This window comes from Pogonomyrmex barbatus, unplaced genomic scaffold (genome assembly GCF_055798465.1).
Source record: "Pogonomyrmex barbatus isolate J1 unplaced genomic scaffold, ASM5579846v1 scaffold3, whole genome shotgun sequence".
NCBI classification, from domain to species: Eukaryota; Metazoa; Arthropoda; class Insecta; order Hymenoptera; family Formicidae; genus Pogonomyrmex; species Pogonomyrmex barbatus.
In genome coordinates this window covers 16,352,984-16,379,300 of record NW_028297127.1, presented here as the reverse complement: position 1 = coordinate 16,379,300, position 26,317 = coordinate 16,352,984, and the positions used below count along the sequence as shown (strand labels likewise).

Here is a 26,317-nt window from a genome sequence, read left to right as displayed (position 1 = left end):
TACCATTTTATTCAATATCGCGTGAAAAGTTGCGCGGGAGAGTCGTTCGCGAGAGCGAAGGCGCTTATCGGCGAACGACGCGCAATCGGAAAACGTTTGCTTACGCACGAACATCGCCGTATCACTTTAATGGCATTCTTAATAGCCGTAGGAGAGTTCCGAAGTTGATGCAATCTCAATTTCCCGGTTCCTGCGCCTGATATATCAGTGATTTTCCACCTTTGCGTTATCGTCTGGAAAGTTTCGCCGAGTCATGCGGCGGTTCCGGAGCGGTTGGTTTCGCTTAATAACCGTCTTTTGCCCAGCGCAAACTGGTCCGGGCGCGTGCGACTGTTCCCCTCCTTGCCCCTCTGCATGCATCAGACCAAGGTTTTATGCAGAGTATCCCAATTAACGAACATGTCCAAGAAGGTCATGCTATATCTTTCCGTACGTATTCGACATCTTAAGTCTCTCTTTAATTGGAAATTTATTAAAATTTCCTCCAGATTGGATGGTAGCTTATTATGTTTCATTATTTATTTATCGCATAAAAAGTTTAATTTACTTTATGAATATTTAATATCATTATTTATTTACTTTTTCCTATAAAAGTTTGATTTGTTAAGTATTCAATAAATCATTTGCATCTGAGAAATTAGAAGTTCAATTAACACTTTGACAGTTTTACAATCAAGTCGTTTCAAGGTATTCGTCAAAGTATTCGTAAGTAAAAACCATTTATTCTACAATATGATAATTTCATCGGGAATATCCGTACAGAGGCTGATGTACTTATACCATGTGCATTATACCGTCACTCTTGAGCGATCAGTTGACGATCAGTACCGTTTACCGCTCAAGGCTGTCCGTGCGAGACGTAATCGCGTGCTTGATGCAATTTTCTGTCTAACGGTATGGCATGTCCATCCGAGTGTGAATACAGCTTTCAAGTAATTGCCAGTTATGAGAGAAGCGAAGCGAGATGAAACGCATTTCAGATTTGCTTCCTGCTAAATTAATTTACTTCAATATGTTGTCCGCGCAATTTGGAACTTTATCGGAACATTTGATAGTGAAAAAAAAATTATTAAATACGTTTTCTCTTTTATATTTAAGAAGTATGATACGCTGCTACGTGAACAATCATCGCGTATTGCAGTATTGTATAATTGTAAAATAATAATATATTTCATTGAGATGTTAATTATCCGCCGATTACCCGACACCGTCGTCGAATGAAATATATATATATATATATATATACGTATTTTCCATTAGCATAATAAAATCGTTATTGGATTAAATCCTCATAAAAACGTCGCGTCCATTCATCTCACCGGATCTCCGATCCGTCAACCAGATGGCGGCTTCGATTTTTGAACGACGTGGAAAAGGGAAATGACGATACGATCGACAACTTTTAATGAAGTTCAAGGATTTCCTCGATTTTTCATATATCCCTTGGAGCGCAAATACCCGTTTCACTTTGGAAAACTACATCGCTCGTTACGCCTGCCGATATGTTTGTTCGTGTGTAACGTTGATCGCCTGCAGGCTGCGGTATAGTGGCGTCTCGCATCCAACTCCCTGACGGGACAACTGATGCGTTTCCAATACGGTTGCCTAACAGCGGTCTTCAATGCCAGCGGAACGAACCCGCAGATCGCAAAGTATACCAGATAACGATTACATATCTTTTTCTTCCTTTGAAGGAAAAAAAAACCTGCCTCCCCTTTGCGCGATTTTTGATGTATATTTTAATTACATAATAAATATTTACACATCGAAAGCGTCCTTTTACACGTTTATCTAGATATATGATGTCTCGTATGTGATTAACGCGGTATGTAATAAAAATTAATTTATTCATATCTCATTATCGTAAAATATATGTCAAGCTTATATTGCTTCAAAAGAAAGTATAATTTCCTGAATATGTGTGATATAAAAACGCTTATCTGATACAGCATATGCGGTTTTCCTGTCTACTGCATCACGTCATAATGATACGAGGGATATGAAAGAAGTTCCTGTTAGTTCTAAATTAGTATAATTATATATAACACTTCAGAACAAAATTCTAACAATTAGTAATTTTATATACTATATTTGTAGCAATACGACATTCGACAAAAACGTGTTGTGCTGATAATTTTCGGTTTTTCTGATAATAATTCTAGCTTGTTCAGCTTGAAATCTAATCATTCTCAAAAATCGTTTCACATTATAAACAGTTTTTAAACAAGTTTAACTTTTATCTTCAGCATGACATTGAAAAAATTGTTGCTGATTAGTTACCGCAATAACGATAGCTAACAATAATTCTCAGTTAGTTCAGCAGAGTTCTATAGTACAACTATTACTATATACAACTATATACAACTATTTTTAAGCAGAGTTCCGATTAAATATTTCTAATATTAGAAGCCAGCACGACACTCAAAGCAAAAATACCATTTATTTGCTGCATTATTCTTAAATATTTTTAAATAAATTTCTAATCTTAAAAGCGCAGCAACACGACACTTAGAGAAAAAGTGTCATATTGAGTAGTCATTGAATATTCTAAATACCGGATAATTGTGTCTATAAAGTTGGCACACACCTCCTTGCTGAAATTTATTGAATAATAGATATAAAAATATTACTATACTTATATGTGTGCAGAAATAACGTAAAATCACCCGGCCTTACGTAAACAGAGTAAATTAAGACAAAAACATCGTGTGTAATGTTATGAAGAAGATTAGCATTTTGCCCTCGCAAATGCGATTAAAAAAAACGGTACTTCGTAAGAAACATCTTTACGAGACCACCGCACGCTATAACACGCTCTTTGTAATCCGGTTAACGAATAATTGAGAAAACTCTGTTTAGTAAAGGATGGCAAGTTCCGACCGCTGGGAAAACACGCTCCAAGAAGAAGAAAATTACAGGGATAAGAGGAACCGGTCTGCGCGAAACTAAGAAGGAAGGCGTTCAATTTAGATCGTAGTTTCGCACGAGTACACTTATGCAACGAGGGTAGAAAGTCAGGGGTTGCGTTACCTTGTAAGTTCCGAGATTTTCGATGACACAGGGCAGACTGACGTCCCTTCCCAGCGCCACTGTGACATTTGGTATCGGCTCGGCAAATATTGGCGGGTCGGACATGGCTGCAACACGTAAAAAAATACTGTCGGTTATACGTGTCGACGTGTAGCATAACAGTTATTAATCCTTGGGCTATCTGAGCCCGTTGTTTTTGCGTTCAAATAGTCCAGAAGTTAAACCGCAATAAGTGATGTGATTGATATATTTAACTACTGAAATTACAATAGTTAAAATGTCAAAAACATAATTTTCATTGTTAGAAAATCAATCGTTTATAATTGGAAAATCAACATTTTTCATTCGTTCGTTTGAGGCGGGAGATTTTGATGCAAAACTCGATATCTTATCGTATATCTTCGCAACGCGATATACAGTCGACGGTTGACGATTAACTTCTTTTTCTCTCTTTCATCGATATTTTAGAATATAAAAATGTCATTGACGGCGTCAATAAAACGATAATTGTGACTGATAAACTTCTAATGGCCGAGTAAATTGGTCGTACTTCAAACTTTGCGAATTTTTCATCTTCAAACCGGTCGGACTATCCTACCAAATTGTGATCGTCGATAAAGTCCGATAAATTAACGAGAGGCGAAACTTGTGAAAGGCTATCGTATTGCATGCGAAATCTGCGACATAACGTCGATACGAATATTACATTCGAAAACTGTTTCTCGCAAGCGAAATTAAATCTCAGCATTTTTCAACCGTCACGGTTGCTGTGACACGTATTTAAAATTTGCATTATTTATTCATAAGCACCGGTGAAATTATTTTAATTACATCAACTCGTTTACACCTTTTTTTATTAGATCAAAGTTTGATTATTTGATTTTATACTTTCCATGCAAAAGATATTTATTAACACCGAGTGAACGGATTAATTATTTGTGTTCAAACAAATAATCCGATTCTGCGGATTTTTATAGTGCAACGAATTCTGTAATCATATTAATGGACAGTAACAATGCATTTGTACGTATGAGTTATTTATGTGATACAAATGATATCTGAATGAAATGCTGTAAAAGATAATGATTCAGGTATGAATATGTGCGATACGTTTTATTAAAAGTCTATTACGTTTCGATCATCATTATACCATAACAATCATCAAAATGAAGTCGCTACACGTTACATTCATGCAAAAGATTAAAGTGAAAATAGTTAATGTTAGTTATTGTACTTACAAATAAAACATTTATTTTACGTATCGCGTATATTTTGCCAAATATTGTTAAAGCTTATGCGATATTCGTGGAATATCTCGCAATGCTTAGTCCACTCGTTTGCGCGTTCGAATTTTTACGAATACACATTTGCAGTCGGGATACGCCCAATTATCATGCAGACAGGAGCATCACGGAATTCGAGTTTAAATTTATATAGCGGCGATACTTCTCGTTTAAAGCTGAACCAAAACGCATATATCGTTACAGCTGCGAGACTGAAAGTGTGCTTGTAGAATATTAAACGTACAATATTTTCATCATTATTATTCCCGTTGTGCCAATGCAAATTGGAATATTCAACCGATGCCGCCGAATAATCTCTCATATTCTTTCGCACTTTGCGTACAACCGCAAAAACCGCAAGGTATTTGTGTTTAAACAATGCAGGGGTGTGCGCATCATGCGCCAAAATTTAAATAGCGTCGCACAAATCGTTTGACGAGCAGCGGAAAAAATTTACCAACCAGTTGACAAACGTCACGATCCTGACTTTCGTTTTAATAAACGCGTCAACCGTTTTGTATATATTCGTCAAAGAACATTTCGTTAAGCTTGTGAATACGTGAAACCACGCAAGATTTTTATCACATTATATAAAATAATATCAAACATAGAATACGCAAATATTTCGACGAATATATACATAGACAATCTTAAGTTTTGAAACAATTTTTACGCGCTAGTATTTATATGCATTATACGTAAATCTTTTTAAGAATAGTATATTTAGTAATCATCTTTTATCTCATCTTTTCTCTCTCAATAAATGTTGAATATAATATTATGATATGCACATCTCAATGAAATATTTTTGAAGTAAACTAACGTAATAAACAAAACAGAAAGAGATAACAGAAGCTATCGATATCATGGTGAAACGATCGCTCACAATATCCTCTTTGACGTTGTGAAAGAAACACACGTCCAGTGTCGGCGTGGAGAAAATCGGAGGTGCTGAAAAGAAGACGAAGGTGGTGGGTACACCGAGACGTCCGTGTCGAATGACGACTCTTCTGAGGAACTTTTGGAGCTGGTGCACTCGAGAGTGAAGTAGGAGGGTAGTTGGCTGGCTGCTCGACCGGAAGAGGGCAGCCGTCAATTCCGGTCGAAGACTTCGCACTGGACCGGAAGTCCGTTCACACGAACGCGACGTGCGACGTTTCGGCGAAAATCCGACAATCCTAACACTCCGAGTTTCGATACCGCGCTCGCCGTCACCGTTTCTTAAAAAGAGTCAGTCACGATAAACGTTCAACTTCAAATCCGGATTCTCGATCCCGTTTCTTTTCCTGTATATTCTTTTATTAATCTGGAAATTATTCTTTTATTTATTCACAACTATTTATGAGTATTTATGAGTATTTTAAAGTCTTTATTCAGATCCTGATAAAAAAATATTATTGATAATTCGATATCTCAACAGTATTAACTCGCTAATATTATACTATTTATATAGTATTTATATATATCATTATATATTTATAGAACTACATTATTACAATGAGCTAATTATGTCTTAGGAAATGAAAAATTTTTTACGAAAAAATTGAATATTTTTCATTGAAAGAACCACCATAATAGTTAATAGTTTTTTAATTTTTTTATATATAAATATATGCATTTTATATTAAAATTTTTATTTCTCAATATATAAAGGATAAAATAAATTGCAACTAAAAAATATTTAAAAAATAGAAAAGCAATCAAGTTGCGAAAAGTCATTGTTTCTTCATTACAATTTTCTGAAATATATAATAAAATTATTACAATGTCGCGGAAAACATAGGAATTATTTCAATATAAACACAATTTTCAGAAACTGCGCATCTCCAGTAGCAAGATACATTGACGACTAGTTTCACAGTAACCAGAGAGAATTCCTCGGAGAACTTCCGGATAGGACTACAACAAGGTCGACTTCCAAATTCAAATTATTATTTAGTCGAGAAAGACAAATTACCTCGACCTTTCTTGTGCTGACTATTATAGTGAATATTATACTGTGCTGGAGTTAGGAGACGTGAAACCAATTAAAATTATCAATTAAATTACCAATTAAAAAGCTAACATTGTGTGAATGCTCGTGTGGGATTTTGAATCTAAAATGAATTGAAAATTCTGTTGAAAAATTATATACTTAAATAAAAGGATTCTCTCCAATTTTTTTTATAATAAACAGCATTTTATAATAAAATAGTTTTGTGATTCTGAATAAATATTTATTGATACATAAATATTATATGTAAATAATATGTAACGTACTCATTTTAATAAATATATATTGAATTGTAGTTTATATTAACAAATTAAAAGCGTTTATTCTTTAATTATTACAATGAATTCTATGAACAATAAACTCTAGGAATCTAGTTACTAGACATATTTTTACTTTCATTTCTATTTACTGTATATAATATTCAATTACATATAATATTTCAACTAATAATTTAGTATTTAAATGTCAAAAATTTATTTTGTTATTTGAATTAATAAATTTTTTTATTTAAATACGCTTTTGATGAGTTATTCATATATTTATTCGTTTTCTCTTTTTAACTTCTTTGTAAATCACAATATCTAAAAAAAAACATGTAACGTTTTATTTAGCACGTTATATGAAACATGGTCACTCGATTGAATAATATTATAGAACCTTGAAGCTAAAATTATTGAATAACATGAAACTCGAACTTGAATTATGAAGCCGTTCTACTTTTCTCAAGAAAGATCTCTTAATCAAAATTATTTTTAGAATCTGCACTGCATAAATTTCAATGATGCATTAATAGAATCTGTATATTTCCAATACAAATATAGCGACTATTTGTAAAATTCAAATTCAAATTTGGAGAAGTTTAGGAATTTTTTTTTAAAATACTGCGGTATTTTTGGCATACACTGACTTGAACAAATTAAATAAATTCATTAAGGTTCACAGAGATAAACTATTAAAAAGCTTATTTCATAATGGTGTATAAAATTAACTGTAATAATTGTAATGAATTATATGTGGGTCAAACGGACAGATTATTAAAAATTAAGATAGTAAGTAAGCACAAGGATTTATATTAATCGAAATATCACCCAAAAGTCTGTCATTATTGAACATTAATTGAGAATTACACGATTTCGATTGTAATGAAGTGGAAGTTTTGAATGAAGAAAAATATCTAAATAAAAGGCTTATATTCGAAATGATACATATTTATAAATAAAAACGGTTTCTTAACTTACAAACGGATATTGCTTTCCTTGACCTCACAAAACTATTTTAGGAAAGTAATGTTTTCCATTTCTGGTTGAGATTATTTTGTCTTTATTAATTGGCGCACATCTTACTGTATTGCATCATTCGAAATGAATCTTAATTTATAAAGAGATTTCGCGCTACATAGTTGTAAGTTTAAGTTTATATTTTAATTGTCTTTGTAATTTAGATTTTAAGAGTTAAGTTCCTCTTGATCTTATAGAATCACACCGGAAAAAATTTTTCATTTCTTCTGACACGACAACACAATTTTATCTTCTGACATTTCAATATAAACTTAGACTCATCTTGCTAAGGAACATTTAAGTCTACGCTTTCTTAGCGACATGTAGTTTTTCCGGTTGATCAAATCTTATGAATTTGTATTTAATGTGTAACAACTTTTTAATGTTAACAATTTATGATAAATAGTATCAAACCCTCGTTTTTTGAAGCTTGTTTAATAACCAGACGAAATTACAATTGTTACATTATTCTTGATTTATTAAAAATATATTAATCATACATCAACAGCTTGTGTCGGCTCTATATAGGCATTCCCTAATTCGATTCAAATTCCAGTTATGTATTTCCAAAAAAAGAGCACTTCAATTAAGTATCATCAATAATTTTAGTTTTTAGAGTGATGTATTTAGATATTTGTGTACTAGTGGAAACTCATGATATGCATGGAAATTGAATCACAAATAAGATTGTATCAGCATACTGTAATAGCACACATGAAAAGTGAATTATGATTCTATTATTTATATCCACTCGAGTATTATGCATTTCAGGCTGCATCCCGAAACGCATTGTAGGAACCTAAATATTTATTCAATTAATCCAGTAATTAATTAAATGTTATTAGTTTAATTTGCAAATGCATTCATATTTATCCTACAATAAGACTAAAATAAAAATTATTTTTTCACATTGCACATCCAACTGCAAGTTACGTATAATTTGCATCTCATGCAAATCTAATTGTTAATTAGTGATTAAAAATATTCTCATGGTTTTGACGGATTTTGTACTAAGTTAATAAATTACCATCTCAATATATATCAGAAGAAAAATAGATATTAATATATAATAGATTTTTAATAGATAATTTAAAATTTATATATAATTCATTTATAATAGATTTTTAATAAGTAATTTATAATAGATTTTAATATTACAATATGTTTTGCACCAAATTAAAAAAACCACTCAATAATAAATAGTTTTAGTCACCAATGTGATTTATTATACTGTGATTAGTATACATGTAAAATGCATGATTACAACATATAATTTTTACATATACGATAATGTTTCAGCGATAAAGAATATTTAATTCTTTGCTAAAGAATATTTGAATAGTGTATATGTAATCCCGCGCACTTATCGATTCTTTGCGTAGAAACTCACGATCTATCGATTGTGAATATATTTCTCAAACAAAGCATAAATTGCATTACTTTCAAAAATTTTTGCGATAAAAACATGAATTGATTATTCTGTATTATCTAAATAATAATTTTTAAGTGCACGATAAATTGCATTTAATATTTCGATATATTTTCGACGTAATTTTCTTTGAAGATATATATTTCATCATTTTGTAGATATGTAACAATATGTTTCGACCGAATTATTTCGCACGTGCACATAATTTACAAATGGGAAATTAATATCAAGATATTTTTTAAACTTTTTCATTTGTTTTATATCTAATTTTGCCGATTATTAACACGATCTAAAAATTCATACGTTCAAAAATTGTCACGGTACAATCTTCGATAATTTTTATCGCCAATTATTTGCACGTCTGTACGTCTTTACACTAGTTATCTCGATATATTCAAGCATGAAAATTATCATTGTTCGTCCGTCAGGTGCAACGTTATAAAATACCTGGGGGCACCCGCTCGAGTCGTGGCAGTCCCACTTTAATTAGTCGCACATTTCTTCACGCGCAATTTTCATTTGAAACGGAACGTCGTACGCTACGAAGCGTTTTACTTTTCCGTTACCGCGACCGGTCTGAGTTAGGTGGGATATGTTATAGGATATCTATGCTCTGTTTAGCCAGTCGAGTTGCAACTTTCAAAACGGCAAGTCGCGGTGCAGTGGCGACCGTCGCGACTATACGTCTCGGCGAAATACGCGAAATGTTGCTCGGCATGCAAGTGATGCGATTCGAAATGTAATTCCGATGTAATTCCGCAGTAACGCGCGATCGCCCGCAGAAGTGCGCTTTGCACCACAGTGAAGCCTCATCAAGGATATGGCAACGAAAAATAGTTCGGTTGCCTATATCCATGACGCGAATCGATTGAAATTAATGCCGTGGGGAAGCGCATGCAAGGTACAAATTGCACCGAATCGAAAATTCAACGCGTATCATCTATAAAATACACGTGTGCAAGTTCGACGGTGTTTTATGCGAAAGTTAGTACAATAGCGACGAGATTATGCAACCGATGACTTGTCAACCTTCGGCGCTCCATTTAAGCACTTTCGATTATCGTTACGTCACGTCGCGCACCGGATATTACCGCGCGCGAAAGAAAGTTACGGTAATGTCAATTATTGATTAATTACGTGTACTGAACTTGTACAAAACGACGATGTAATTTATCAATGTTAACGCCGCACTTACGGACTGGCGGAACCTACTACAGGAACCGTGACCTCGAATCGTTGGCACGGAACTTGCTGCATTCGTGACGTAATGTCTATGAAAAAATGTTGGCGATGGTTCAGCCGGCAAACTCAATCGATCAAATATAATAGAAAAATTTAATTTATTGCATTATGAGTGAAATAAAAGAAAATGTATAAAAAACTTACTTTACTAAACTCATTTATTTTCGATTGCCTTTGAAGGACGCGCTATCAATACTATTAAGTCATTTTTAGTCAGCTTATGAAATATGAAATAAGAATAGACGATAGAGAGCGTGCTGATAGCGAGCGCAACTTTAACCTCAAAGAACATACAGAAATGTAAATATTCTTGGAGTAATATTATTTAAAAAATTTTTGTGCTTATCGTTCTCGATGACATAATTGTCATTAAAATAAATGTAATTGAAAAAATTTAATAATTGCGATTATATCAAAACAGAAAACATAAAATCGACTATATAATAATATATAATTACACATGTGATCATAATATGAAAGACTATCCATAAAATAGTGTGTGTATATTTCCACAAATATTTGCCCATATAGCAGAAAAATAAATAAAAATATCCAAAATACAAAGATATCCTAAAGATATCACGATAACTTCAAGCTATTTTTGTGATGTATTTTTGGACATTTATGCTGTATGGGTATAATCTTTGCAGCTATTCTGGAATACATTTAAATTAATTACAATAAATCAAAATGTGAGATTTGTTCTACTTTTAATTCTACCTCTGACAAATAACTTTATTTGCGCATCTGACAAATAAATAGGACGTAGTGTAAAATTAACTATTCTCTGTGTTCATCATCCTAACTGCCTTCCGGCTTGTTGCAATCCTCATTATTGTCAATTAGGATTAAACATTTCAGTTATATATTTGCCTACAATATTAATTCACTTACTGCGTATTGAATATTACATATTTGATCGGTACGTCTATATAAATACTAATAAATTTTATATAAAGTAAACATCCATTACGTACAAAAGACAAAAGCAGCTAATAAACAAAATTGTTAACTAATTTCTATATTAAAAATCACCTAACATTTTCTATATCGTGCACATTCGTGCACAATATCGTCTCCGTATCGCTACACGCATTCAACAATTCTTGGTTGTTTTTATCCTTTTCTTTCATCCATGCTCATAGTTTCATATTAATCAATCAGTCCATTGACCTATCTTATATGTCCACTTAAAACGTTTACTTATTGCATGCAACGCAACTGCGATGAGAGATTAAAGCACGCTCTATGCTGCAGAGGAAAAGACCATTCATGTTGGATATCATAAGAGAGCAATTTTTAATCAAACGAAACCTCGTGTTCACGTCCCTCCCGTCCTGATACCTGCCTACGGACAAAGTGAGCGGATAGAACATCTATTCTAAAAGAACATCAAACGTTTACGATCTTTTGAAAGAACTCGATTATTCATCCATGAAAATTTCTCCTGTTTCATCGGGCGCTTTCATCCCAAGAGTCGTAGCGAATTAATCGCCCGTCCTCTCGCACTAGTTGCATCTGATATCTTCTTGGAGCTTAGAATATCGTCGAATATTCATATTTTTATTCTATTGTTCATACAGCGGTACATTGAATTACATATTTATAATATTTTATTATTTAAATGATTAAATTAAAGTCTGAAAAATTTTTATTTTAATCTTGACATCTTGACGAGATTAAAGGTTTTACGTAAATGTTTTACTGTTAACAACAAATCTGACTTTTAGATCGATGTGTAATGTCAAAATTTTAAAAATTATGAGTTAAATAAATTTATGAAATAATGTAACCCATTAAGTTAATATAAATAGATTTTTTTTTTTCATACAGGTATTATGCAAGGAGAATCCTCTCGGACTTTGATGCAATCATATCAAAAATATTAATTGGAGATAAGGTTTGATCCTCTTGCGTACATAAAGTGATGCAATTTATTATAAGCAGAAAATACAAATGTTTCTCTAGAATCGTGATACATTGGAGAATCTGCAATAAGTTTCAATGAGAAGAGAGAGAATCCTTATTTAATTAAATGTAGAAGAGTATCTGTATAAGAGTATGACATTTCGATGCAAGGCATTTGAGCATAAGCAAATAGAAGTACAAGAATTCAAAATGGTCAATTAATTGTCTAGCTTGTGGACTTTCATTCACACACATTGTATTTATTAAAATTAATTAACTTTAAAAATTTTACTGGATTATCGGATAGTCCATAGATTTGTAATGCAAGGTTGCACAATCGTGACACAATTGCAACATTGTGCAGAATCAAACGCAAGCGAGATAAAATAATCTCGCATATATATATATATATATATATATATATATATATATATATATATAACGTGCCTTACACTAACAATATTAGTAACTAGTTCACTCCGAGATAGTAGATACTAAACCTATTAAAAAAAAGTTATTTAAAAAAGTTTTGCAACTACTTTTACAACTCTGGTTTTCCCTTCTGCAAGAACTGAACTGATTCTGAAGAACTGAACATATCATCAAACTACATCCACGTCGCTACAAAAAAAAATCTCTTCTGTGTGATAAGCCGATTTTTCTTCATTACGCTCAAGTCTTGAAACTCATACATATACGTAAGATAAATAATAAATGATAATTTTGTAACATTTTTTTAAACATTTATATTCAAATAAATGCAACAAATTATGTTAAGACGTTTACAAAAACTTTACACCTACTGACAGGATGACTTTAAGATAAATTCATGGATAATATCGTATTGAATACGGAAATATTACCTAATGCTACAAAAAATAGCAAATTATCTGAAGAGCATGATTAAAATAATGAACAAGAAATCATGTGTCTTCATAAGTCTAATTGCGGCAACGATCTTGACAAGTCTCTACTTCTCGGTCATTTATAGCGATTTTAACATTCACAACATATTTCTCAAGATTGTTCCTGAAGAGAACTACCTTGTAGATAAAATTTTCAGAGCAAAGACATACAGAGAAAACGGCATAAAAACTATCCTTCTATGGAATTCAATGTTCGGTAGGAAAGATTTTTATTTCGGAAAAGGCGACATTTTCCGCGACTGTCCTTGCAATAAGTGCAAAGTCTTCAGCGATCGAGACTACTTGAATGTGGAAGATTACGACGCGATTCTTTTTCACGGTAATGAGATGAGTGAATATGAAGTGCCTCAGAAGAGGAATGTGATGCAATTTTATGTATACGTTAATCTTGAAAGTCCAGCCAATCGAAAAGTCTCTCAAAAATACTGCATGAATTACTTCAATCTTACGATGACGTATCGTCTTGATAGTGACATACCGTGGACTTATAGTGTTGTAGAAGATATAAAAAGTGGCAACGTCGTCGCACCTTCAACGAATGCTGATTGGAGTGCTTTCTACAGTAACACAAGTAATACATACAGTCTCTTCTTTATTCAATTTCATAACTATTTTATTAATAAAAATATCTAAATTAAACATTATTTAAACATTATTTATTCAACATATAAAAAAAATATTATATTTTTACATTATAAAATGGCATAGCTTTAAAGCCATGAATTTGAAAACACTTTTGAAAAATAAAGCTCAAAATATTTATCTTTTACATGTTTTTACATCTTCCATTATTTTGTAAAATATAATTAAATTTTCTGTTATAAAACACATTTTTTAACAATGCCTAAATCCACGAATATTCCAAAAACAAATTTTCGGATGGTGTATCGTCTCATTATATAAATTATCACAAGTTTGAGAAAACTAAGTTATCGCAGGTGTAGGAGATGCGATAGACGAAGTGCCATCTGCGATATCGGACACTGTCAGGAGTAAAAGCAAGCCGATAATTTGGTTTGTAAGCAACTGCTATGACAAAAGTGGCCGGCTGAAATATGTGAAGGAGCTATCGAAGCACATAAGCGTCGATATTTATGGCAGTTGTGGCAATCTCAGCTGCAAGAGAGACCGGGATTGTTTTAGCAACATAGCCGAGCCCAACTACTTTTTCTACCTGTCCTTCGAGAATTCCTTCTGCAACGATTACGTGACGGAGAAGCTGACGAATCCACTCAGGTAATAACACAGTTTCAAATAGCGGAAGATCGTTGTCCGCAATCAGCGTACGAAAACAAACACAATCTAATTATAATATCTATGAAGTGTTTTCCTTGATAATATGCGAGTCATCCTTACAAATATCATATATTATATGCAATTCAGGTCAAAATGTAAAGTAAACGAAAAATATTTTCTCAATTTTTCTTCTTGTAGCCTATAATTCTATGCCAATTATTTAAATGTTCTTTTGCATATAAATGAAAATATAAAAAAAATTTTAGCTTAAAAGTTTTTAATAACAAATTATTTCTACTGTCTTTTTCTGAATTATTATTATTTTTCAAGCCACTATTTATAAAACAAGCATATTGCCAACATTCTTCCTGAAGGAAAAATTGCTATAATAATTTAATACTTGGACAATATTTATAAAGGTTTATTTTCCAATCATCGTATTATTCATATGTAATCAAGTATAGAACCTATTCAAATGTGCGCGACTGACTGTTGCGTTACACATTGACGTTTAATGTAAATGCAATGAGCATAAAGTTGATATCAAAATTCCGCGATTGTCTGGAACTGAAATATTATCGGCGCGGTGATAGAATCGATATAGCAACACGTCAATAATTGAATCAAATTTATTGCTATTTGCGGATTGTTGCAAAGTACAAATGGTAACGATAACGCCACACACAGCGTTTCTTTCCCATTTTTATTCACACGAGTTGCTCGACAGAGCACAATGGGGACAATGGTCTGGTGATCGTTAAATATGTCCGTTTATCATTCGATATATATACGAATAATCCAATTTTACGGGCATATATCCAATATCTGATGACAGATATATTTTGATATGGACTACATATCAAAAGACATGTGTCATTGTATAATTTATGCGATATGCGTGTAGTCAAGAGCGCATACTTATTAAATATACAATCAAAGCCGAAAAAGCAAGCGTATTAAATTTCAAAACAGTGTTCCTTGTCATAACTGTCAAGCTATTATTATTATTGCTATTTAATATGGAAAACTGACTGTGTCGTTATGTAACTATGTTTATTTTAATTTTGCTTGATTCATCGTATTTTTTTCCTACGTGGTACGTGGCTCTGCAGGTTGAATGAGGAAAACTCCAAGGAAATTCTTTATCAGCCAATAATAAGATTTCCTTATCGATATTCTTGCAGATATAATATCGTCCCGGTGGTTTACGGAGACGCCAACTACAGTCAGTTCGCACCGCCGAATTCCTATGTGAATGCCTTGGACTTCGAGAGTCCGAAGGAGCTCGCCACGTACTTGAAATATCTCTCTCAGGATCTGCAGCGATACCAAAGCTTCCTACAATGGAAGAAATATTATCGAGTCAATGATGGCACGAAGCGGGCCGTTTGTACTCTCTGCGAAGTGCTGCATAAGCAGAAAAAGCCAAAAATATACTCAAATCTATCGGAATGGTACACTAAGGATCAATGCCCTGTACAAACTCTTTTAGACAATGGCGTATATACATACATAGCAACGAAACATAACCTAATGAATGGTGAATAAAAGCAAAAACTTGTATGTACAATCGGAACACAGAAATAGTAATAATGAAATTCAAGATATCCAAAAAGAAGCATTTAGAAGAGGGAAGACTTTTTTGGAAAAGAACAAAGCTAGAACATCAGGTTTAAATATGTATACTACATATTTTCATATTTTTTATTTGTTATTTTAGCTTTAACGTTTTTGTATTATTGATCAGAATCCGATGGTAATAGAAATATCAAAATACAATTATCAAATCCATCTTCTTTCCTAATTAATTGTGAATATAGTACATCAGTATTATTAGGTGTAATCCATCTTAATTGTGGAAACTTTGATTTAGGTATATAAGTAAACTTATATGTATCCATAACAAGATGTCCCTTCGTTATCTATTATTCAATTATGTGTATTGAACATTTCTATGTCTACAACGAAATGAACGACGAGGCAACTTCGACATTTGACTTATACGTTGATGATGGCTTATTAGACCAAGAATATGTAGTATATCGATATATTCACTGCTCGCTTGATTAATCTAGATCAAAGCAGTCAAGCTCCATCGCCCTAACAGTGCTATGCTGCAACAGTTCGAGGAAGGCAGATGTGCGATTTACTCTGATCGCTTCACATAAAGGAAAGCAGCTTTCGAAAATTGCATGTTAACGATCTTTCAATTATATTTAATAGACTGAACAAACATAAAGCACATATTTGTATAAAAGACTGACGTTGGACCTAATGTATTATCAGGTAAACTATTCGCCAGAAACTTTTGTATTTTTTTCAATATTTCTTTTTAATGTCATTTCTACATAATTAAATAATAAATATAGGGAATATTTAAAGAATAATCTTTGCCCTCTTAAATGATAAACAGTTAAACGTTATAGCAAATTAATATAACAATTTATTTAATAATAATGCGTTCTTTAATTTAACTGTTTAATTTAATTTTTATCCATTTTCATTTAATTATATTAAAAATATTTGCCCAATAAGTGTATGTGGAACAATGCAAGTTTAACAATAAAAAACCATTTTGTGTTCAAATATTTACGTACATATAAATAAAACCAAATAAACATTGGCATAATCGATAGCAGCTGCTAATTCATTTAACAATAGTTAACCAATAATAATTACTAATAATGTATATTATCACAATTATAAGCACGTGCGTACTTAACGAAATTTGTTACATATTTTTTACATATTTTGCACAGTTTAGTATAAATATACTCTTTGTAATGCTTTTCTATATTATTTCAGTCAATTTGAATTATATATCTTATTATTATATATAAAAATTAACAAATTGAGGCTATTAATTTAAATGCAAAAGAATACCTTCTTCCAATTTATAAATATTAAGAAATAAGATAAAAAATAAATGTAATGTAAAAGATTAATAAATTTTGTACAACAATTAGAGCTTATATTTTTATTTTATTTTAAAAACTTACTCATTTTATAAACATTCTGAAAGATATGTCAAACTGTGCAAAACATGATCATATTTGTAATATAAATAATGTGATTACTTCATAATTGTTAATTTTTGCGAATGCTTAAGTTAATTTGTGAACAATATAAATGCACATACAAATGATATGGAAAATATTACTTGTAATAACGACAATCATGCGCGTTTATTATTTCGCAAATTACAGAGACTCTACGTCAATAATACTTTTTATTTTAATTAAATTGTCAAAGAAACCTTAATTTTGTGCTTTGAAATATTTTGTATATTGAAAATATTATTGATGTATCTCGAATAAAAAGAGTTTCAGCGCATTTGAATTTTTTAGAAAAATATGTTGACCAATCTCTCTCTCTCTCTCTCTCTCTCTCTCTCTCTCTCTCTCTCTCTCTTCACTATTGATCCACAGTCATAAATGTCTTGATTGTTTACTTGGCACTGTATGAAAGATGGTTCGCACTCGCAAAAGAAAGAGAAACTTTGCTGAGAAATAACGAGATTAAACAAGCTCACTTTTGCCGTTGCTGTTCGAGTTTCTTTCTTTATCTAATGAAGAAAGCTTCTATTCCTATTAGTTTCTGTCTACATGTATGATGTCCAATTAAATTTCGATCTATTATATCCAATTTCATTTTTCCGTTATAGTTATCTTGACACTAAAATTTCAACGGTATTTTGCAATCGTTATATCGCATTAAACAAAATATCATTTTCAAAATATCATTTTAAAATAGCATTTGTATTGTTATTGAATTTTTGATAACAATATTTATTATAGAATTTATTATAGAATCAATTAAAGTTATCAGAAAACCTATCATATTTACAATTTAGTTTTAAAACATCACATTTCATTATTATTTAATAGATTAACTTTTATTATTGTATGAATTGAGATAATCACTTTTATGTTGTAAATTATATTTATTATAAGATTTTCTGTCCGTGTCTTTCCGATCTTCATATAAGAACACATATTATTTGACACATAAAAAGATATCAAAGTACGATCCTACGTGTTAAAGAGAGATGAAGCGAAAACTTCTCGTAAAATTCTATCAGACAAGCGAATGCCTCCGGCAAGTCATCTCAGACTTATGCGGAGACTCTTAACGAAGGAAACTTTGCTTTCTTTGTACGTCTGTCTGCACGATAAGCAATCGAATTGCAATAAACCGGATCAAGATGTCGCAAGTTATCGAGATAAATATTACCAATGATAGTTGTGTTAAAGTTATGAGAATCACAGAAGTACTACGTACAAGCACGCCTCATCGCTTGCTAGACACGATTACACACCACGGCATCAGATCGCATTGTAAAAGTACTACTTGGGTGCAACTTCGAGCATCGAACAACCATTTCAGTAGGTTGTAACAACCTCAAAGTCCTCCCCAAAGTTCATCGTGGCGGCAATTTCTTGTCGCAAGTATCGTAAACTCGTAGCTTCCTCTTTCCCCCTCCCCTCCCCCCCTCTCTCTCTCTCTCTCTCTCTCTCTCTCTCTCTCTCTCTTGTTTACACCTCTCGACATATTTATACGAGACACGATAATCTTCATCAAACCACGTGTTAGTGATACGACAGTCGAATTCCGCTCGAGCCAGAAATTGAAACCGATAGAATTTCAACGATTTCAAAGTTCAACGCTACAGACGCGTGAAAACGGTCTGCACGTTCATTCGAGTCGGACGGGAATGCGACACTCGGTGCACAAGATGCATATTACCATCAGTTATAACACATCAAAGCGGCAACACGCCGAGATGCGAAGTTGTTGTAGCAATTTTTTTCCTCCAGGCTCAATTTACATATGCGCGAAATTAGGATAATCGAAAGGAGTCGAGAGCGTTCGCTGCGATGCGCACAGCCGCAACGATCGACTGATTTATGCAGGCTCCATCATTATTTGACAATGCACATATCGCACGGCTGTACTGTGCGATATGCTGCATAGGAAAGTAGAAACCGCTGCATTAGTTATGTCGGGCCGTAAAGTGTACATCAGCATAACGATCGAACGTCGGATAATGTTTGGCTTCCGATATTGCTTATTAGAACGGACAAGCTGCAATAGGATAAATTTCACATTGGCAATGTCGCATTGTTTCGCACGAAGAAGTGGAATTACTCCGAAATCTTCGTCTCATAAAGTATTTCGGCATTTTTTTGAATTATCAACTTTATCGCATAAACAGTTTCAACGCAGCTTTTCGATTAGTTGCGACACGCAATTAAAATAAAACAAATATTTACATTATTATATTTATTACCTCATGTACATCATTTCTCATCTGCTATGATACGACGATATATACAATACGATATATACAAATTCGATAATATAATGTATAACGTCTCATTTATTATTTATCTATTTAATTCATTCGAAATTCCTTCATTTGTTTTCGTAAACAATTTACCCATTTACGCCATTTATTCGGAATCGTATTATCATACTTTAATCTGTACTTGTACGGTTTCTTGATATGTATATGTTTTTTTTTCAAATATCGCAAATTTTGCTTGTAAACAAAAGCATCAATTTGGAACGAAAAGATTTAACCCATTCATATTAATTGTGTGATTCGAATCTTGCTTTATAATTTCGAATGAAAAGTACGCACTGTAAATTTGCATTGGACGGTTATTATACAAATTTCGGATGCGATCGTCAATTTTATACGCATCAATATATTACGGGATAAAACGTTAGCAATTAAGTGAGTGCGATGATACGGCCGCAATAATTATGGATTGCAGTCACTTTATGCAGCTCGCTCGTGTGTAACATAATTAGAATTTAACGTGGCAAAAAGCGGGCAAAAATGACACATCATTGATTAATGATGGCTATTCGATCGCATTAATATTTTCAGATTGTTGAGAAGACAATACATCATCACGTTGTGATTTAATAGAACGTCTATATATAATGTACTGCTCTTCCCAGATACGTTATTTCATTCGATGATGTCACTCATCATTAATATTCACATAATCCTAAACAGTTTGACGGATAACAGCGTTATAATGTGATAAATATTAATGCAATTTTACGATGCTAATTCAAGTGGCCTTAATTCGCCTGTCTATATTTCTCATCAAAATATAAGGTAGGACTCAACGTTAATTATCATCTTCTTAATATAAAGGATATAAAACAATAATATGTTCGATTAATTATTTCAATGTCTGATCTAGTTACGTACAAAGTTCAAACATAAGTGGTAATAATACTCACGGACGATTCGTTCTCGGGAGCGAAACTTTGTTTTCGACTTCTTATGAGGGAATTCCGTCGCGCAATCCCCGGCGCAAAGTGTTAGCGCCGTGAGCGATAAATACCAGGGTTGAAAGTGGAAAAGCAACGGCTCGAATCGAGCCGGATGGATATAAAAAGAAATTACTGGCCTCTCAGACGCACTTGGACCTTCCAAACGGTACCGGCGCTCGCGCTCCCTCTCTCTTTCTCCTTTTCCCCCATTCGTAGTTTCCGTCTTGCCTCCTTTCTTACGCGATATCCTCTCGCCATTCCTCCGTACCCATTCTCTCTTTTATTCCGGGTTTATCTTCCACCTCTTCTTTCTTTTCCCCGAGACCGCTCCCCGGCTATTTCCCGATTCCGCTGCTCCACACTCGTAACCTGAATTATAGATGTCCTTCACAGTATGTCGCAACTCACAGTTTCCACCTCCGTTTCCGACTCAGAAAAGATAGCATGCTTGAGACATTATTTGCATATATGAGCGCGAACGGAAATACGATCAAGAATTTGATTTTTTGCTCCAATCCGAAGTATTCATAAAATTCAAATGTATTATTGAAGCAGCGTTATAACATACCCATATCTTATATATATATATATATATATATATATATATATATATATATATATCGCTTGAATTATCACATATTTTATTCTATTAATTCTGAATTAATTATGATAATTATTGAAATGTTCGTTAATAAGAAATTGCGTTGTTAAAATTAGCATCGCTATAATAACAAATATTATAAAATTATTTTAAAAAATATTGATTTTATCAGTTGTAATATTTCAATTTTAATTATTTTCTTACATTTTAACAGCAATAGTAGTGGAAATGTTAAAAAAATCATATTTATAACATAAGTCACTTGGCAAAGATTGTCCAAGACACTGACAAGTTGTTGAAAAACTACAGAAAATAATCATGGGAGTATTGTCCAGAAACAATACGATTATCATCCAAACTCTTGTTTGCTGCTGAACAAAGATGCGAGATAAAATTTAGCGACAAGAGCAGTAAGATCTTTCACGCACTCAGTTCAATAATTTTCGCATACACCAGAGAATCGATTCAAATTAAACAAAGAGGAGAAACTGTACGCGCACATCCATTGCAATTAATCAAATTATTAAGCCTGGTCGGATTGCAAGCGGCACGCGTTGTTGTTTCGCGAATATTCGAGTCTAACGATAACGATATAAACGCGTAATGGGTCTCCCATGGTATGCACATGTGAGCGTGTGTCCGAAATTATTTCTCAGGATGCAAATTGATTCGCTATATCCTCCGTCCTGCTGGCATTGCATAATTATCCTTGCCGCATTACGTGAAATAATTTATTGTCGTTGGATCCTCTAAAATCGCGATATCATTGCATGGATGTACAGAGTAAACATTAAATTTGCATCGATAAGTACGAAATTGCGTTAAAACATGCGAACTGGAGCCACGCTAAAGCCAGCACGGATCCGACATCTTAAAATCATTATTAACTTCAATATTGTGTCGACGGCGGTGCAGATAAACTGCAATGTCTTCAGTTAGACATTATGCCGCGCACGAAGACGGGGCAGTAAACTTTATAAATTCAGCACGCAACTCTCTCGGCGGCACCGTTGTCTGTTGCGCGCGTGCCGAAGTTGTATATCACGCTGAATATTTTGGACAAATTGATATTTATAGTCCCCACGTGCGTTAGTTCCGAATTGAATTTGCGCATAAATGGTGAAAATTTCTCGGTTCCGCGTGTTTCCAATTTCGCGTAAGCACAGCTGTACACGCATTCGCATACATCCTATTTTATTTCGCAGAGGCTAAACATACTTCGCATTCATACATATTGGAAAATTGTGCGTATCGGTATGCGTACAGTATTAGCAGAGAGATTTAATTAGATTGATGCATAGCCATCGGAAATAGCAGGTTAATCTGTAATTTTCCCTTTATATCTTGTTAATGGCAAAAGTTGTGAAAGAAACAGATTTTTATGATAAATCAAAAACGAAAAAAAAAATATATACTTTTTTTCGTTTATACTTTTCGTTACTTTTTAACAATTATAATTTATCAATTGTGAAATGTGCTGGGATTAAAATTTTAATTTTTCGTTAATACATACACACATGTGTGCGCGCGCGCGCGCGTGTGTGTGTATATATATATTAATATATATATATATTAATACACACACACACACACACACACACACACACACACACACACACACACACACACCATATATATATATATATATATATATATATTAATGAAAAATTAAGATTCTTAATCCCAGCACATTTCATAATTGATCCAAAAGGACACAATAGCTTATCTTCATATTCGCGACAACTTCGCGAGGTTTAATTTGACTTGCCAGATGGGTCTTGTTAATAGATATTTAGGATAAAGAATGAACTCGAAACAGACGAGTAATAGATGAAGAGGATGGAGGGTGACAGTGAGGCGTTCACGTTGCGTCTTCGCACATTTGCGAAATTGCCAGTAGCAGAAGCTTTCGAGGATGCGACGTGTCTGCGTCCCGACGACGTGCGCATCCTACGAGTTGCATCTGCAACAGATAGGAGACACTTTAGCCGATACCTTGCGCCAAGTCGTTGACGTCTCGGGGATCGATCCGTTCCTTTGGAAACGTTATTTGCGCTCGTGACAGAGAAGTGAACGACGGGAATAGAAATCTGCACTTGATATCGACGCAGGGAGAAATGAAATATCGAGGTAATGTTAATTACATTATCAAATCATTTCATTTTATCATTTCAAATAGACAGATCGCTTTGAGAGAAACTTGAAAGTTATTTCTATGATAACACATTCATATTCGTATTAGCAAAATTATCAAGTTAATGCAAAATGTTTTGATATCCAAGTTAATTTTTGACAAATTTAAATAAATATTAAAATAGAGTTCTTTACATTTATGATAATAATTATTCAAATAAATTCATTGCATTGCAAATTTTATAAATTTAGTAATTTTATAAATAATATGGTTTTATAACATGAAAGATCTATGTAATATCTTTCAATATCTTATAATATCTTTCAATTATTTTATTAATAATGTGTTTCGTAGCTTGAAAGAGCTATATAATATCTTTACATGTATATTAAATGGATGTCTTCCACGTCTGTTGATTAAATATTTATATAGAGTACTTGTATTAAATAATATTAAAATTGTAAAATGTATATTCGTACGTTTCGCGATACGATCGAGTTGTTAAATACATAAAATACCTCGCGTATTGTTTATAAGCTCCATACTTCGTACAAGTTTATGCAAAATACGATATCAATTCAAAATATATTTCGTACAAGTTTATGCAAAATACGATATCAATTCAAAATATATTTTCAATACAGATTTTCTTTCAAATATTAGATACATTTCGTTAAATTTATCAGTTTATATCGATACAGAACAGATAAATTAAATCGACCATTTATTTCAAAAGATAAAATTTTCCAGCAGTGAGAGAAAAATTCATTTTTAATATTAAACATTTTTTGTCTCACAAAAACGTTACATATTACATACAGTTTTACATAAATGTAATTTGAAACAATATTGAAATACAAGAAAGAGATAGATAATTAAATAAAATTATAAGAAAGAAAAGTTCTTTATATTAATTTATTTTCTCTTTGCTCTAATAATGAATAAAAATCGTTATTAATTTTGTAATAACGGTACCGTTATATTATCAAAATTATTATATGCTCGTAATGAAATTTCTGAAATATATCAATATTAAAATCATTCATCGAGACTTTATCGACAAATTATTAGAGCAAACTCGAAAGAAACGGTCAAAGAATCGGATGGGCCTCGCATAAATTCTGTGAAAAACACTTATATATGATTTTCAAACGTATGCTCGGTTTATCAGCAGTAACTTTGGCCCCTTCATATCTCGCCAATAATTTCTCCCCGAGTGCAAAACTGGCGTCGCTCTTTCTATCATCCCCCGCAGGCCGTCCGGACCGACACCCCATTCCTTCCCTCGAAGAGATTCTTTACCGTTCTTTCCCGCGGTGTTGGGAGACGTACCGAGGACCTGAGAGAATTTATCCGACAGATAAAAATGTCTCTTGGAGTTTATATAGGGAGAAAGCGGGGAGATTTCAATAAAACCCTCGATTGTAAAGTACAGATAGAGGGAGGCCATCCGGACGTTACACGGGTCAGTGAAACTCAGTCGGTACCGTTTCTCCCAGCTCGTTCACCAGCTCGTTCAATGACTGCGTACCTCAAGAGAAAGCTCTCTTTGCAAGAATATCAATGGCGGTGCAAAGTTTTATCCGCTCGTCTCGCACATCTATAACTACTGGCTCTTCTTAATTGCTCTTTATATCATTATTAAAATTTTAAAATCTATTTATCTCATTCCGAGAAAGCATTCTTCTCTCCCTCTTTCTTCTTTAACTATTCAACAACGTTGGTCCCTTTAGTCTTCTAATCATTCATGTCTAAACAATTATACACGAATAAATATTAGAAATATTATTTAAAGAATGAAATAAGTGATATTACTGAGATGAAGAACATTATTTCAATTTTGAGTCTTACCTGAAATAAAATATAATAATCTAAAATATTGATGCATTAAGTAAATTATTATTCTTCTATAAGTATATGCAGTAATAATTATAAAAAAATGTAATAATTTCCGTAACAATTAAATTTAAGTCAGCTCATCACGTTTGTCAATTCGCTTTGCTTTAACATTAGTTATAAACTCACGATTACACGATTAAATTTTCGATTTAAAATAAATCCAGCGTTTCTCTACTTTTCTTAAAGAATCGCAACATAAGCGCGTAGCGCAATAATAATAATAATCGTATCGAATGATGATACAAGGGAAACTATATAATAATTCCATAAACGTATCTGAAATTAGGAATTAGTATGTAAATATAAAATCGTACTTATAAAATGAAACGTCCAATTTTGTGGATTAAAAGCGAAACGGATATCTCGTATTTCTATTTCCTCGTGTAGTTTCAAAGTTGATTATTCGCGATTAAAATATATACCTATATATTCATGGTCTGGCCTATGCACGTACATGAGCGCGTGGGTATGACGCGCGCACGTATGTCCGCGTACACACGCACGCGGAAGGCGGTCGAGCGCGAAGCGGGTAATTAGCGCGGCGCGTCCCCGTGCAGTCTCACGCGGGATTAATTACATAAGCGCGGACGCGCATGTGTACGTGGCGCCACATGTATACAGGTGCGTGCAGGCGAGTGCACACGTTTCGAGTGTCAAGCTTGGTGAGCACCGCGTGCGTACGCGGCCCATCCCCCGGTGGTGGGACACCCCCGCGAGACCGACGTACAAGTGCGGACCCACATGTCGCCACCGTCGTTACACATGCGTTTTCCTAAGGCGCGCGTACGTAGTCCCTACACATCCGTATCCACGACCGAGCGTCGTGTCGGTGAGCTGGACCAGCACTTTGCGGCACGATTTATAGAGCATTAAACTAACGCGCGACTGAGCAACCGCCACTTCGGGCGGGCCGTTCGTTTCCAGACTCTTTCGCGGAATGTATGTATGTATGTATGTATGTATGTATGTATGTATGTATGTATGTATGTATGTATGTATGTATGTATGTATGTATGTATGCATGTGCGAAGATACGCGCGCCCGTGAGAAATTCAATCCGAACGT

General features: G+C 33.3%; 2 protein-coding genes across 15 annotated transcripts in view; one reads left to right on the top strand and one right to left on the bottom strand.

The window, feature by feature from the left end:
• The window catches only part of LOC105428023 (lachesin), a 231,069-nt gene that overhangs the window by 76,429 nt on the left and 128,323 nt on the right, over positions 1-26,317 (bottom strand). For all 11 annotated transcript variants that reach the window (XM_089078774.1, XM_089078773.1, XM_089078782.1 and 8 more), the window contains one exon: positions 3,031-3,137. In XM_089078774.1, the coding sequence (XP_088934900.1) occupies positions 3,031-3,137 (107 nt within the window). The remainder of the gene's footprint in view (positions 1-3,030; positions 3,138-26,317) is intronic.
• FucTC (alpha-(1,3)-fucosyltransferase C) lies at positions 9,594-17,657 on the top strand. Of its 4 annotated transcripts, none has more exons than XM_089079276.1 (5): positions 9,594-9,913; positions 12,088-12,154; positions 12,732-13,659; positions 14,027-14,324; positions 15,509-17,657. In XM_089079276.1, exons 3-5 carry the CDS (start codon positions 13,029-13,031, stop codon positions 15,870-15,872), a joined length of 1,293 nt encoding a protein of 430 aa, XP_088935402.1. In that variant the 5' UTR covers positions 9,594-9,913; positions 12,088-12,154; positions 12,732-13,028; the 3' UTR covers positions 15,873-17,657. The 4 variants fall into 4 exon arrangements, with proteins under 4 accessions (XP_088935402.1, XP_088935401.1, XP_088935403.1 ...); XM_089079277.1 differs by having other exon boundaries at positions 9,599-9,913; positions 13,226-13,659; XM_089079275.1 differs by having other exon boundaries at positions 12,088-13,659.